Source organism: Empidonax traillii, unplaced genomic scaffold, assembly GCF_003031625.1.
Source record: "Empidonax traillii isolate 1590-97213 ecotype Southwest subspecies unplaced genomic scaffold, ASM303162v1 scaffold55:size2822071, whole genome shotgun sequence".
Taxonomy (NCBI): Eukaryota; Metazoa; Chordata; class Aves; order Passeriformes; family Tyrannidae; genus Empidonax; species Empidonax traillii.
The window spans coordinates 403,919-420,850 of NW_020955248.1; the positions used below are offsets into that span (position 1 = coordinate 403,919).

General features: G+C 44.8%; 1 protein-coding gene across 4 annotated transcripts in view; it reads right to left on the minus strand.

Moving 5' to 3' along the window:
- The window catches only part of CACNA1I (calcium voltage-gated channel subunit alpha1 I), an 89,693-nt gene that overhangs the window by 57,114 nt on the left and 15,647 nt on the right, over positions 1-16,932 (minus strand). For all 4 annotated transcript variants that reach the window (XM_027879381.1, XM_027879382.1, XM_027879380.1 and 1 more), the window contains exon 3: positions 14,224-14,321. In XM_027879381.1, coding sequence (XP_027735182.1) covers positions 14,224-14,321 — 98 coding nt within the window. The remainder of the gene's footprint in view (positions 1-14,223; positions 14,322-16,932) is intronic.

Below are 16,932 nucleotides of genomic sequence, written 5' to 3' on the forward strand. Positions count from 1 at the left end.
TGATGGCTACACAGGATCATGAAGGACAAGGAACAGTGGCATTGGTTCTAAGGTCAGGGAGTGGAGCAGTAGTTAAGCCCTGCTGCATGACTGCCCAGCTGCATCACTGGTCACCACATAAGGCAGCTTCCAGATAAGTACATCAGTAACTCAGTAGTGCAGGGGCACAGTTCAGTCACTCGCTGGGGATCATGGACATGCCATGAGTCACTGACAGCTGCCTGATCTCCCATCACACAAAGTCCAACAGCAGAGCCACAGCACCCTGCTGCCGGTCGCTGTGACCTGTCAGGCCCTGGAGAAACACTTTGGATAGCACTTTGACTTCAGGACCATGTACCCTCACTGCAGTGCAGCATGTTCCCAGCATTAACACTGCTTCACAGCATGAGCTCTGTAGTTCTCATAAACTGTCCTGGACAGAACATTAGGGAGAGCCAAGTGACACGGAAAGCTGTGCCAGCAGTGCTGTAAGAGGGGGTGATGTTTTTCAGATCAATTGATACTAGCTCCATTTCAGAGCTGAATAATGACAAGAAGGAGACTGTCCTTATGCTGAAATGCAGAACAGATAAAATAGACACTGTCACCAGAATTTTACAGACAACACACTTGTTGGGTCATAATTTGCAAATATTGATTTTGTCTGTGTTCCAAGAGACGACAAGTGACTCGAGAAACTTGTCTGCCTTTCTCTTGGAAACATCTCTGCCTACCCATACATCTCCATCCTGACTCTCAGAGAGATTACTGATGGTACAAGATTATGCTAACCACAGTGCCAAGACCATAGCTATTGCCCTCATGGTAGGCACTCTGGGTACCTGGGGCCATGACCCAAGAACCGGCAGGTAGACCCATCACTTGGCATCTTTTCTACATCACAAATTCTTTCAGCATTGACAGGTTCCACTTCTAAGTCTAAATGAAACTAAATTTCTATTTATTTAAAATCTCACTGTTTAACAAATTCGTCTTTCTCTTCCCATTTATGCTGACTGTGGATATGAGACTGGCTCCTCCAAAAGCAGGAACGCTGAAGCTACATCCAAACATCAATTGCAATTCTCCTACGGGCCAAGTATCTCTAAAACAAATGTATCACTTCAATTTATGCAAAGCCTCTTTTGCTTTCTGCCCTAAACTACAAAGCAACTGCTCTGACAACCCGTTTCTCACCAGATGCATCAGTTTGGTCCATCAAATGGACCTCCTTGGCTGAGTTCACCCAGTTAGTGGCAGTACTTCAGCTATTACTTTCATATAGATGAAAGGCACAGTGTAAATACAAGCTCAGTACTCTTGTTTACTTCCTTGTTAGCCTCCCCTGCTGCCTGCAACACTCAGGCCAGAGTCCCTGAGCCCTGTCCTCCGCTATGGCATTCTGGTAGTGTCTGTATGCCACCATAGGAACTCTGAGTGGAAGGTTTCTCAGCCTCCCTATTCCCTCCTGAGCTAGCAGCCCAGTCTGTGGCTGGTTCTTTGCAGTCCTCCATCCCCCAGGAAGGAAAGGACTGGCCTAGCAGCCAAGCCAGGGCATCTGCTGCAGTTTTCCAAGGAAAGGCCCTCACTGCCAGGTGTCTGAACACTTTCACGGGCAGGAGGGAATGCACCCCACTCAGGACTCACAGTGTTTCAGGGTCTACGCAGCCTGACTGGAAGCAAACAGTTGCAAACAGTCCCTGGTTCCTCAAGCACCACAATGGAAAAGAGGGAGAAAGGCTGAACAGCCTAGGGGTAATCGGTGAGGATGTTACTGTAGAGCTTGGTGGCCAAAATAATGAGCTCTCTAAAGCAAGTGCTGGGCTACAGAAATGGGCAGAAGGCATATTTGTCAGTGCAGCTGTGGGAGAATTCTGTTCTGGGGAACTGTGATGCCTCCCTTTTCCAAAGGGCCTTTGCTGGACAAGCTGCCACCCACAGCAACACCAGTGCATCATGCATGACAAATTCTGTAAGGTGTTGGAAAACCAGTTCTTCAGCAAAATCTTTCCGCTGCCTCTGCCACTTTACTTTTCTCTTGCTGTGCCCACTACTCCTCTCTGCCTCTGTGCTGCTTCTCAGCTTACCCAGTGCTGCCTTTCCCCACATCCCCATTTATCCTTTACCATTGGCAGAGCAGAAGCCATGCTGGCTCACAGCAAGGAGGGGATATGAAAGGGACAGTGACCTTTTCTGAAGCATCCTTTGAAATAAAGAAGACACTGCTCGAGAAAAGAAAGGAAGAAAGGCTGGGCAGTCTGGAGGAAAAGCAGGGAGAGAGAGCATTGATGAAGTAACATTCAGCAACCAAACAGCCTTCCAGGGCATCAAATATGAAAAGGTTTTGCTCTTCAAGGGGAAAAAAAAAAAAGCAAGAAACATGAAATATTCATGAGTGCCAGGTGTGGGCTCTGAAAGGTCTTTTCTCCACTCACCCTCACGACGAGACCAAGGGAAAGGAAGAAACAAAATAGCCTCAGCTGTCGGCATCCAAGGAAGGATCTCCATGAAACAATGCCACCTAATGCTTCCCTGCTGCTTACCCATGCCCTTGGGTGAGGGGTAGAGAAGGGTGCTCGACTGTACCGTGCTGGCAGGGCTAATCCTCCAAGATATCCCGCAGGAGCAAAGCCACCACTCAAACGCAGCAGTAGACGGGGCAAGGTATCTTACAGGGATAAGAAATGGTGGGAGGGTGCGAGGAGTGCCAGGAAGTGAGCTGAGCAGCAGGAAACACAGGGCTGAGCTAAGTCTTTGAGCTCCCTCCTGGGTTCGTAAAAACGGAATTCGTCTGTCTCACCCCAGTAGCATCCAGAGGCCCTTCGTGACAAACGCTTTAGTGACCGTGGCTCCCCTCCAGACACTTTCCATCATCCCTGGTTAGCCCGGCTGAGCAGACTCGTCCGGCACGCGGGAGCCCCGGGGCAGCGCGGCCGGCGGGGTCGAGCAGCCGGGGCAGGGATGGCGAGGAGGCTCCGGGCAGGCAGAGCCAGCTGTACAGGGCAGGTGTGCCCGGAGACACTGCCCCGCCTGCCCCTGCTCAGCATCGCTCCGTCACTTCGCCTTCTTTCCGCCTGCCTCTTTCCCAGAGTGAGGGCCGACAGCTGAGCTGACTCACTCCTAGCGCTAATCACCCTGTGATCTGAACGGGGGACTGGTTCAGGAGAGGGTGAGAAATCCTGTTGTTTCTGATTTCTTATATCTCACTCACCTCTGAGGCTTTCAAATCCTCCCCAGCTATAGAGTGAGGGACGAAGCTAATGCATGTGAAGTCAAGAGGAAATAGCTGTTTGAGGCATCATTCCCTCGTTTAGAGTAAACCAGATGGAAGAGAACATAATTCTCAGCACCCATCTCATCTGCATCGTGAACCAAGCCACCCATTGTCATTTTAACTGGAGCAAAAGCAAATCTCCTTCCCATCAGCACTTGTGACCGTAGCTGGCAGGACATTTTGCAGAATGCAGAGAGTCAAGTGTCATTATGTTCCTCAGCCAGGCTGCTTGTCCAAGCGTGCCTTCTTTCCTTCCTCCCCTGCCCCAGGACACATGGCAGTCCATCCCGCTAGCATGCGGTTGGCAGGATTTTCCCGTGCATGCTCCGTTATGGAAATTTTCAGAATGAGGAACCATTCCAGCAGATTGATTGTGCAGAAAGTACACCGAAAGAGATACACTTTTTTTTTTTTAGCCAACCCCTGTAGTTAAAATAATTTCATTTTTTTTGTGCACAGTGCAAGCTGGTGCTTCATCTTGTGGCCCTTCTCACTGATCTCTTGCTGATCTGAGGTTTAGCTATCACTTCACACATTGCATTCCTGAACATCAAATAAAGTGTGGAGCCAAACTGCTGCAAAGAGACACCAGTCAGCTGCGTGTCCAACAGTAGACACACTGCCAAGCTCACTGACACTATAGCTCACAGCTTTCCTCGCCACACAGACCTTTTCCCTTTGCTGCATTCCTCCTAACTGAGACCTCTCCTGCAAACAAGTGTAAGTAAAATGAGCTCGGCTGAAACAGCTGGTGTACAGCTCCAGATGCCCTGTCCTCAAGCTGCAAATCCAGCCTCATTCACGCTGCAGACCATAACCAATGCAGGAGAGAGCATGTCCAGATGGATGGCCAGACCCAAATTAAATTAACTCTGTGGAAAGACAGGTCCAGTTGATGGTATGAGGCAGTAAAAGACCTTAAGCCACTTCTGCTGCTCTGGAAAAACTGCCCCAGACACACTGGCCTCGTTCAGAGACAAGTAAAGTCTTCCCATTGATCTCTTTGTCAGGTTCCTGGTGTTTGCTGTCTCCCTTGCCGTGTAACCTTGTAGGATATATTTAGGACTGGGGGGTTTTGCACTTGCAGATGTTCAGCATGATCCCTAGTTCAGGAGCACTGCTTAAGTTCCTCAGTGATTCCTCACTTTTGCCTTACTAACAAGCAAAGCCTTCTAGCACCTCTGACTGGCTCAGACACCTCATCCTGTACAGCCTGTTCATGACATAACCTCAAATTATTTTAATCTTTGTCACTCCTTGGTGCGACCACAGAAAATATCAAAACATGACATTTCCAGCACTTATAAAGCCTCAGCCAGTACAAAGAGCTGTTGTTCATTTTCTGAGTGGCATGGGCACATCAAGCCTCATCTTGGTACGGTGACTACTTTGCTTAGAATACTGAATCAAGTTCAAGAATTAAGTGTCCTCAGTCCTTACCTTTAAAGTATTCCTCAACTTAAGCCTGAGGCAAAAGAGAGACTAAAACTCCACAAAAAACTGTTGGCCAGAGCTTCCCCCTGCTGGGACTACAGAGCTTTCCAGAGTATGTTTAGAGTGTACTCATAAAAGAGAAAGAACTCTCTTAAGCTTTCTCCAAGGCTGTAGAAACAATTCCCTTGCGATCCAGGGACTAACACAGACCTCACCTCTTTTCAGTTGGAGAGCAAGGTATAGATCAGATCAGGTAGGTCAACATAAGCATCAAAAAGGAAAGTAAGAGGGGAGAAAAAAATACACCATTTAGAACACCTCGCAATAGACATTCTGCTAAAACGATCGCCAAGAAGAGAGTGCAAATGAAACCAGAGATAAGCAGTTGTCTTGAGGCAGGGGGAAGATGAGCAAATAAACACATGGGTGCTGCATAGCCACAGTGCTCAGCAGACTGCCAAAGGGGGCTCGGGTGGAGCTGCCAAGTGCTGTGAAGAAGCAAGCTCAGAAGTGAAGCCTCCTAATTGCAAACCTGTCCCCAGGGTTACAGTGGCCTCAAGAAAGAGGGCAAAATCCAGTGAATTTGTCTTGACACCTAAATGCTAACATCTCTGGAGAAAGACTGGCCCCAGCCCAGGCTTTTCTGTCATCCACAAAGGAGACATCCAAGCTCTGCAGCAGGCTGCACCTTATTATGGGTGCTGTGAGCCCAGCTGAGGTTTCATGGATAACGACAGAAAGCTCCTCCACCACAGGCATTCACATTCAGTATGTGCCACCATAGCATGGTTGGTAGCCACGTAATCCATGACATGAGCAGAAACAAATGCAGGCAAAGGTCTCAGTCAGCAGCCCTTTCTTCACTCTCTCTCCATTATCACCTTGCAAGCTTTGGACTGTTAAGCAACCTTGTCTTGGAGAGTGATGACAGGTGTCAGATTAATTCTTAGAGAGGTGTCTCTCTGGGGGATTGCTGTCGTTCTGTTCTTTTTTGTAGTACTGAACATCTAATAAGCAACACCTACTACCACCTGCTACAGTAGTTCATTCACTGATAATCTCATTTTTTCCCCATTTATCACTGCAATGATGACTGCATTCACTTTCAGTGAAGAGTCTATTAAAAACACACAGTGCCAGCTTTTCTTTCAGAATTGCTGGGGTCACCCAACACCAGGCAAGGTGACTCCAGCGCTGTGGCTGTGAGCCACCTGCCTCCATTCTGTAAATATCCTCAAGTTCTTTACCCATCTCTAATGCTGTGTAAGTGGGACAGAATAATACAAAATATTATGTAAAACAGTGTTAATGCAACTTCTGGTTAAGATTTAAGGGAGCTAATTTCCTCTTGCTGTCACTGGCATGAATCATGTTTCTTTCTACTGCAGGCAGTGACATGATGTTAGGTGAAATGAGTGTGAACAGGAGAATGAGGCCCAAAATACACAAAGATAGAGAAATTTAAGGTTATAGTTGTAAATTGCCCTGCCCACACACACAAAGTATAATTTGCATTAGTGTAATATGACATTATCTTTCACCCCATAATACACTGTCATTATTGCTCACATTTCCATGGTATCCATTTCTTGATAGGTCCCATGGGACAGATTTTGCAAAACAGCTCAGCTCCCATTTAGGCAGCAAAATACATGGCTGGGCTTTCATGAGTGCTGTGTACACTGGAGGCTGAGCTTGTTTGAACAGGCAGCAGAATTGTCACAATGGGAGCGGTGAGGCACTGAGCATTTTTTAAAATTCTGGCTGTGTGTGTTCTCCTACAGGAGAAGGAAGAAAGAAAAAAAGATTCCAACAAAGGTCTTTTTATGACTATTTTTTGTTTCATTTTGGTTTTTTTCCAGGTTTGCTTTACACAAACTCCAAGATGCTGTTACTGACTGTTGTGATTTTTATTGTGAATCTTGGGATGCATGGCAGAAATCTTTAGGTGTGAAATATTGTTATGACTTGACAATCCCAGATTACAGCAAAAAAAAGAAGCTTCTATTCCCCACTACTATGGGGGGGAAAAAAGAGGACTAAAAGATCTGAGTCACAGGTTTAAGGGTCTGAAAGCCATGGGAAAAAGAAATATAATCTGTGATTGGTTTTCCTTTTGCTTTTTCAAATCTCACAGCTTTAAACCCATCTGATAACCTACAAGCACACAATTTGTGGCTTTTGAATACTTGCTAATAATAGTGAAATTGACTGGACTACTTCAGAGCAGGAAAGATTACTTTCTCCCATGATTACCTGGCAATATATTGCACACTGGGAATCCACATGAAAAACAGCACTGAGATCAGACAACAAGTAAATAAAATTGCAACCTTTCTTCGGTGAGTGAAGATCTAAATTAGATACAGGGAAAAAAATCTTTATTGTGAGAGTTGTAAAGCACGGGGACATCCAGAGAAGTTGTGGATGCCCCATTCCTGGAAGTGTTCAAGGCCAGGCTGGATGGAGCTTTTAGCAACCTGGTCTACTTGAAGGTGTTCATGCCCATGCAGGGGGGTGGAACTAGATGATCTTTAAGGTCCCTTCCAACCCAAACCATTCTATAATTCCATGAAGACTTCCTCCATTACTACTATATGTGGGCCTCTGATAGACCAATTTTAAAAAGCTCCAGAGAGGCATTGATTTGCAAACCCATTCAGCATATTTATCTGAGAGCCAATGGATTTTCTTTATACTAATCCATGATTGTGTTTTAATTTTGGTTTCCTCCCCTTCCCTCCCTCCCTCCTCCACTGTCTGTGCATTATCCTACATACAGAGGGGCATCACACCTTCACATGCTGTGCCCAGCAAACCCCCCTATTTGCCTCCTGTGCGTTTCTCTTTCCAGCCCAGCTCCTTCTCTGCACTCATCTCTATTGATCCTCATTCTGCTCTGCTCCCCTTTGCACTGCTCCCTGTATCCTGAGCATGCCTAAGCATTTGGGGCTTGACTAACTTGATAGAGAGCTGCACATATAGGATACTGCAGTTCTGCATGCGTTTCCATATCTCATCTGTCCCCTTCTTGGATAAAAGGCATCCTTTAATGACCTGCTCCAGGCATAAATCACATTGCTCTATTCAGTGTTTTGCTCTATTTGGCTAGGAGATTGGACTGGGAAGGGAGGACACAGACGAACTTGACCCCATCGGTCAAGTCCATTCCCTGTCAGCTTTTCTCCATCCTTTCACTGCCCACCTGTCTGGGACAGAGCCTACAGAAAGCTGTCAGTGCCGCCTTTCAGTACGTTTGTGTCACACAGCCTGACCAGGGAATGGAAAATGCTTTGTGACATCTTTTGTGTATGGGCGCAGTGAGAGAACATCACTCCTATACCTGTACTGACCTGCACAGCACTTTGGCTGCATGTGGATAAATCTGTGTGTATACACATATGAACAAAGTTGTAAGCGTGGTTTGTTTGTCACTGAGATGTGATAATAAATATTTACAGAGCAGCTTCTACAAAGAACTGTGAAAGGAGTAAGTCTTTGGAAAATATAACAGTATCCAAGTTTCAGTTATTACTTCACAAATGAAGCTGAGAGGGGAAAAACGCACTTCCAAAAGAGTCAAATAGAAGAGGACAGTTTTGAAAGGGAGTCAGCACTGGAAGAGAACAAGCAAGTGACAGTCCACTTGCAAAAAGATGGGAGCATCTGAAGCAAAGACCCTGAAGGGGGAAGGATTTAGAAGAGGAATCTCATAATCCCTTTGCATTTCCAACTGCTAGGGCAGGACTGTGCCTGTCAAACATGCTTGGTTTTTGTCTGATCTAGCTTTAAAAGAGATTGTTTTACAGCCTAATATATCTCAGTCAGAAGCTAATTTCACACACGCTCATCAGTGAAATTAGTTCTTCAAAAACACATTTAGAAAAGTAAACCTCATCATTTTTCCCCCATGCCAAGTGCAGGGTTCATAGCCAGATTGCTCTATCTTAGGCACTAATACAGCACCAAGCACAGGTAGCTTGGTGTGGAATGCAGATTTATGGCAGGTATGTAAACGGAAAATATCTGATTTTCCAATTCAAGGGTTCATGTGCTTTAGACTATTTTAATATTAGCACTTTGGTCTAGTGATATGAATGCAGAGCTAAGAGTTAGGAGATGTCAGCTGTATTTCCAAGTCTGCTGATGACAATCATTGGGTCTCATTCACCTGGTCTGAAACATGAGAAAGACTGAAATAAAAATTCTTGGTTTATGTCTTTGAGATCTGTAGAAGAAAAGTAGAAAAATCCAGTCTATTTGGACCCATGGAGCTACTATAATTACAATCATTAATAAAGAAAAATGGAACTAGACCAAGATATTCCTACACGTCACTTTTACCAGCAAAAAATACTATTTCACTGAAATAAAAATGATGCAATAGTTATTAAAAGATTTAGCAAAAAGGAGGACAAGAAGAGAGAAAATAATTTTTATACTAGAATGCAATGATTGAGGATTTTTGATTTTTAAACTTCTTTGTCGTGACCAAGTATAGGAAAAAAAATCAAAAAACCAAATACACCACCTAAAATTAGGCACCATAAGGCCATGTTAAAATGGATGGAAAAAGATTATTTTTGTTGTGCTAAAAATAAATCACATTTAGAAAAAGTGGAACTTCCCACAAATCTGAACTTCTATTTCCTTCACAGCTAGTAATAAGGATATAACATTATATTTCTAATGCTTATAACTCCACATACATATTACTGCACTTACACACCGAGTATTAGCACATGTATACCCTTTCTACTCAATAAAGTTGCTATGCAACATTGCAACAGACTCCTTCACTTCCGTACAGTGTGCTCAGCTGAAATAATCTGCTTCCAAATGATGAATCAGTTACTAAATTATAAGTGGAAACTGGAAGACATCAAACATAAAGCAAGGGCTCTTCTTTGCATAAGGCCAATGCAACAAGAAAGAATAAACTGAAGGAACATTTTCTGCTCCAGTGTCAAAAACTGAATAACAGAAATGCAAGAAATCCAAATTATCAGAAATGACTACAGACTGACTCCCAGCTCAAAAGCAGGCAGAAATAAAACCAGCCTCCCCCTCCAGATCTTGTGTCTTGCCATGAGAGGAAGCAATGAAAGAGCTAGTGCAAACAGTAATGTTTCACCTAGCAACCTGACACACAATCAGAAAATGATAATAACAAATGAATGTGGAATTTCACCCCAAGACTAGGACACAGACATGCCCCAAGCAGAAAGCAACTATCACTGACAAGATCTGGAGGGTATTTTTTTCCTCTTTACACTTCTTCGGTGACTTGTGGGACTTGTCACACGTACTCACTGCCATGGAATCAAATCACATGGTAACAGAACCAGAACTATCTCTATAATTACACACACACACACATTTTTAAAAAAACCCCAAACTCAAAAGGCAGAGTTCCTGGGGTTGTAATCAAGAATGCAAGAAATAAGAAGGAATGTGAATGAAGGTATGATACATATTACAAAACTAGAGCTCCTCAGATTCTCTCTAGATGATGGAGATCTAAATCTCACTTCAAAGATGACATGAGAATGGAAATGACATGATCAAGTGGGGCAGAACCCCAGGCTTCTTCATTCAGAAGGGAAATCTGTCAATGGTCAGTAGCACATCCTGCTGAGGACTGCAAAAAAAAACACAATCAGTTGCTTATAACTAGTAGCTAAAAATCAGCTCTAACCCTGACATAAGGAGGTTTGAAATCTGGAAGTGTCTCCATGTGAACTCTCATAGAATCATAGAATGTTTTGGGTTGGAAAGGACCTTGAAAATCATCTAGTTCCACCCCCCACCCACTATGGACAAGAACAACTTCCACTAGTACCTCAAAGCCCCATCCAACCTGGCACTGAACACTTTCAGGGATGGGGCTTCCCCTGGAAAATCCCATTTTGCTTCCTTTACTTACACAGTGCATCTTAGTTGATTTGAGACTGGAAGAACTCCCAAAAGCAGCAAGTTTTACAGCCTAGTTATGAACTGGGTGGAGAACGTCATTCTTAATGGACATTTACCACCTTTTGGGTACACTGGATGTCCTTTTCTTCCACTGTGATGATTCAGAGAGTCTATGCATCCTTTACAGCACAGGTAATGAGTATGGCACACACAAATAGCATTTGTCAGCTCCTTGTGCGTTGTTTCAAAGCCTCAGAAGTCTCACTGTAAGGAAGAGCTTCCAGTAACATGTTAAGAAATGAGCATGGGTAAGCAGTATTTAGACACATCCATTGTGGGCATTTAAACTTCAGCCTTGCCCACATGCAAAGAGTATAGAATAAGTTTATTTAACTTATTTAATAGATGACACCTTTTCCTACACCATGTTTGCTACTGTTTCCTTAGAAATTCCTTCTGAATTTTCTCTCTCCTAATTTTCTGGCATTGCTATTTTTTTTCTGTCATGTAGTATGAAATTGCTCTCAAATTTATCCAGAAGTTTCTCACTTCAGTATGTGGACTTTTCAAACACTGGCTGATTGGTAGAGTGCTACTGTTCTCTGGGTGCTAAATAATCTACCCCGACAGACACTTGAGCATTCTTCCACTTATACTGTAATCAGTCAGGTTCCTAATCATTTTGTCCATTCTCCTAATAATAATCTGCCATAATTCAGTCCACACAGCCAGACTTCTCTGTGAAAATTGGTCCCTACTCGTGTGCCCACATGGAAGCCTTTTGAAATGGCCACTGGTGAACACTGGGCCACACTGTCCCATCACAGCCTTTTGGACATGGCTGAATATCTGCCTTTGGGATTAATGACCCCCTGCCTCTCTCCAGATATCTCACACTCAAAACCATAACCTCAATCTCCCTCTACCTCCTGATGTCTGATTTCCCGCTTTTCTTTCATCTGCAACACCTCCAGCTAGGTATCATCAGTATATCTCACTAATAGACTTTCCTCTTCCTTCAGATCCATAATGAAGAACTTTAAAAGGCATTAAAAAAAGATTTGTGGCCAAAGGTCCCATTAATTATGTTTGCTGTACCCCACTAGGCACCTTCTTCTAACGCAGTTCCATTTATCACCAGCATTTGTTTACAGCCTCTTTGCCAGTTTTCAGCCCTCAAGTCAATGCTTCCTCTCCCAGGGAATCCAGTTTCTTTCTTTTTTTTCTTTTTTAATTAATGACATGATGTCTTTCTTCCAAAACATTCTCTGCGTATAACCACAGATTGATGTAGCAAGAAAAATACACAAATGTTTAACCACAAAGCGGAAATTAAAACAGTATCAATTTCATACAGGTCAAGTTTCATACTGATAAAAGGAGTAGACAGGTAGTGTCATGGCAGGGACAGCCAGGGGAAATTCAATGGCCTGTGCTCTGCAAAGGTCGGGAGAGATAATGGGAAGCATCTCTGGTGGGTCAGTTCTGACATGGCTCACACCATTCCTCCCTGGGGCAGCTCTGGTTTTTCCAGGAGATTAACAGAAATAAAAGAAGGCCTTGACTTTCTGTCACTCAGGGTTTGCTCCTGACCACCAGTGTCCATCAATTAAAATGGCAGACACCTGTTGGAGTTAATTGGATGTCATTCAGGATGTTTCCACTCTCTACCAAGGTTAAGTTTACCCTGTAAATGGGATCAGTCTCAAAGTATTCTTTGACCACAAACTCATGAGACTCCTGATGAAACAGGGAGGAAAGGAGACTGCATAACATGAGGATGGTGTTGCTCTCACATAGCTGGCTGTACACTTTCTGGAAGGGGCTAGCCTGCCATGCACAATCTCCAGCCCACCCCCTCACAGAAAGGGTGTCCCCTGACACTACAGTGCATACCCATCGCCAGGACTGGCTCCCAGTCCTCTGCCCCTCTGAAGAAGGGCCAGAGAGATGGAGACAGGCTGGAGGAATTGTTTTGCTGACAGTCAATAGCCCAAAGCTTGTCTTAACTCCCATCCCTATCCCCCCATGATGGACTCATTACATTCCTGGGTGCATTCTCAGTGCCCCAAACAGCTGCTCTTCTGCCTGGCATCCTCCTGCCACGTTGGGCACAGAGCACTGTACCTCACTTCCTCCATCACACCTTTCAGCACCCTCTTTTCATAGTTGTTGCTCAGAGACATAAGTATACCTAGGAAGAGGGACAAGACCGTTCTAGAAGGGCTTTGCATGGAATCAGAGACCATCAAATCCACCTCCACAACATGGTCAGGAAATAGGGGTCATCACGGAAGTGACTTTAGCACAAGGAAAAGCATATGATGCAGACTAGGTCAATTGTGCAAACTCCCTCAGAACTGGAAGAGAAAAAGGAACATCTGAGCTTGAGGGAAGGATTAGGAGAGCTTTGGCCAGGTCTTAGACACTGCATACAATGTGATCAGGGAGATTATGGGGAAGAGCAAAGACACTTCCTGCCATTTTGTAAGACTGAAGAAATGCCTGAAGTCTCATGGGGCTGCATTTGGGAGCTGCTGCCTTTGCACAGGGAACAGCCAGAAACATCAGTGGCACAGCAGGCTGAGTTCAGTGCTCTTGCAACCCCCTGATCCCAATGGCATGCAACCTGTCTGCCAGTTCACTTCCATACACCTGGATACAACCACTGCAAAACCTGAGCCACCTGCATGTTTCCTGCAGTTCAATAACAACAGCAATGCTTGCTTACTTGCTTCAGGGTTGAAAGGACAGCAACTGATGATAAAAAAAAGAAAAAAAAAACACAAGGAGAGGCAAAGGGAAGGTGAGGGAAGAAGTTCAACACCACCAAAAACTTCAAAGCATGGTGAAGAGGGTGGTCTTGTCCTCATCTTCTGGGAAGGGAAGATGCAAGGGTTATGGAGGGATCACCTCCACTGTAGGTGCAGTGCACGTGCATGGCACATGTCCCAGGGCTGTAGCACCTCTCTGGTTTAGATGCAGACCTGAATTGAAGGCTGTGTGTCAGACCAGGCTCAGGTGCAGCCCTGAGTGCTCCCCATTCCGTGTAGTGCTCAGCCTGGCTCATACACACACCAGCTCACAGCCCGGATAGTTGGCACAAAAGAGGGAGTGCAAAGCTCAAGGCGAGGAGGAAAGAAAAAACAGTCAGTACTACACGACCCTAAGCTGTAATGGCATGAAAATTTTTCAGAGGAGAGGATCTGGAAAACCATGTGAAAACTTGAGCAAACCAATTTTTCCTGCTTCGTCAAGCTCATCCCTCTTCAGACCTTTCACACAGCCCTTTTTGAGGCTGAAGACATCAAACCTGCAATGCCCTTCAGTAAAGGGAAGAAAAAACACCTTCCTTTACTGCACATCAGTTCCTGTGCCATCAAAATGGCCATGCACAGAATACCCATGACCGGTTATGCTGGGAAACTCTTGTTTTCCTGCCCATCCAATGACACCTCTTGGCCCTGGGATGGCTAAAAGCCTGCACACACCCTGCAGAAGCTTTCACTCAGTTTGTACCCAAACCCTGCCTGGAGAACACCGCCACAGGCAGCTTTATTGGTCATGTACTCCCCAAAAGCTGAGCTGAGCAGGTGTGACAGGGAAGCACGACTTACTAGGCACACGGTTGATAGCTTTCAGGGGTCTCAGGACACGGACAGTACGGATTGCAGACAAGTTAATGTTTTGGAGATCCAGGGAGTACTCCACCATCCTGCAGAAGGGGAGAGAGAGAGAGAAAGAGAGAGAGAGAAAGAGAGAAAAAGAAAGTTTAAAATAATCCAGAACTTTGGCTTAAGCCACAAATTTATCATTTCTTCATTGAAGAGTTTCTGGAAGCCATAGGGATGAGGTCTGAGTTTTTGGAAGAAAAACTGGAGTGTCTGTGAGCCCTCTGGGAACAAGACCAGAGCCCACAGCTCCTCTGGCAGTAAACACAGTGAGCAGTGAGAGCGTGTATGGTGCAGGCCAGGAGATGTGATAACACGTACCTGTTGTGACCATAAGGAGGGGAAGGAGCTGTGTGAAGATGCACTGACAAGAAGAATGTGCTGCTGGTGAGGGCATGCACGTGGAGTGACCATTTCACACAAGGCCAGGAGAAGAGGGCTGTGTAGCCAGTTTTGTTGAGCGTTACCTGCAGCACACTGGGGTGCTCCCCATGTTCTCCTTATCTCACACTGCAGGATACGGTCCCTGGAGGCAGCTTCAGCTAACCTGTTTTATCTCGCCTATTGAATAACTCTTACTTACAGTGGTAACTGCTCTGACTAGGTGAAGACACTTCCCCCATAGCTGTGAATCTCTCTTTTCTGACACCAACTAAAAGAGGAAAAGCCTAATTTTAGGATATATGCTAGATCTCAGCTTCCCTAACCCAACAACATGCTGTCCAAATAACCTTGAAGTGCTAATAGGTGTGACTAAAGCAATGGTTTCGCTGCGAGAGCTGCGGGTGCAGGTGACAAGAAGTGACCTGGCCCAGTATCCCTTAGCCCAGCACTACCCTCCTTGCTACTATGGCAAATGTCCTGCCTCTTTGAAAGCACAGTGAGAAACCATTACACTAACCATTTACCCTGGCCAGCAGTTTCCACTTAGGGATCTCCAAGCATTTTAAATGTTTTTGTCAACATAGGTGCATGAGGCCTCCACAATGACATGGGCTGCTGTCACCAGCTTCCCATGGGTGACTCTAATGTGCAGATGGGATCAAGTGGGTAACAGTTGGCAGGTGAAACAGCAGCAGAGTCAGGACAAGAACTACTTCCACTGAATCTCTTCTCAGGCATGAATAATGAAGCTACAAAACCTTCCTTTTCCTTGGCCTTTTAACGAGGCTCAAGAGACAGAGAGGGACTGGGGACACAGCCTTTTGTTACTACACCCTTTCTCAGAACAAATACATTATAATATATACAGAAAGACCCACAAGTCCACCTAACATTGACCCAGATCTGTCTGCCCAGGAACCACTTAAAAGTGAATGAGAGAGCCAAAGTGAGACATTAAGAGGGAAATGGGGTACATCTAGTCTGTAAAAAATATCAGGGAGATGTATTTAGTGAAATGGACCAGTGCACTGATCATTCTATTGATTACCCTCCACTCAAGAGGACCTTGAAGAGCTAATGCCTGGTTTATCTGTCTACACCTTTCACAAAGGGGACTTGTCAGAGTGATAGATTTTCAAACACGATAGGATAAACCTGTCGAAGTGTTGTGATTATTCTCTCTCATGCTCTCTTTCTTTCTCTCCCTCATTCCTTTCACTCTATTCTCTCATGCACTTTTAGGGTAATTGCATGAAATAATTTTTCCTCTCAAATGCAGTGGCGTTCATTTGCCTCCCTGGAGCTGTCAGTTCCACATATGCCAAGTGCAGAAGGAGAGACAAGGCATTTCATGCAGATAATCAAAATATTCACCCCCCCAAAAAATGTAACAAAAAAAACCTCACCTCAAATCAAGCAGCAACATTCAACTAGCCTGCAGATAGCATTAGTGACAGACAGAGGCTTAGGATCCAGTCAGATCAAAGTGGGAATGGAAGGAGGAATGCCCACAAATATAAATGTATCGACGTGACTACAGGACATCATAAAAAGGGCATACCTGTGTGGTTCAAAGAACCAAGGACCTTGTGTAAGCACTGACCAACCTTGCTCCAAAAGCATAAAGCCAAATTGCCTCATCAGTATATTGTTAATCCAGAATTAGACAGACCTGCTGAAACTTTGGAACTACAGTTACAGACAAAATACCGTATAGACATAGGTGTATTGCTCCTAGGACATGAGCTAAGAGCTCTTCACAGCACAGAGGCTTGATATGTGGAGGTAGCTTCATGGCTGAAGGAGTCCCTACGCTGCAGTCTGTTACAAGAGACTGGTATATGCACAGAAACATAAAGGTCTCCAAGCTTGGTGAAGTCCCACAGAACTTTCCTGAAAAAAAAGCATCCACTAGAGCACTGGTTTGAGATTAAAACTCTGAAGGCAAAAAAAATTCTTTTGAGAAGTAGCAGAACAACCTGAAACAGAGTCAAATGCCAAGTAAGCAAATAGCCCAAAATACGTTTAACTCCAAAAAGTGGTCTTTTCTGAACTGGAAGGAACCAAATGAAAAGTCCTGAAGAACATGGTGACCCTCACAGAAACTAAGCGCAGGGGAAAAGCACAGACTGACAGGAAATCAGTGGACAGAGGTGACATCTTTCCTTAGCCTTAACCGTGCAAAATAATTTTAAAATAGAACCTCTGTTTACAAACCATTTGAGTCTTGTCCTTTTGTGGCTACAGCCATGTTGCTAAGCATTACAGTGG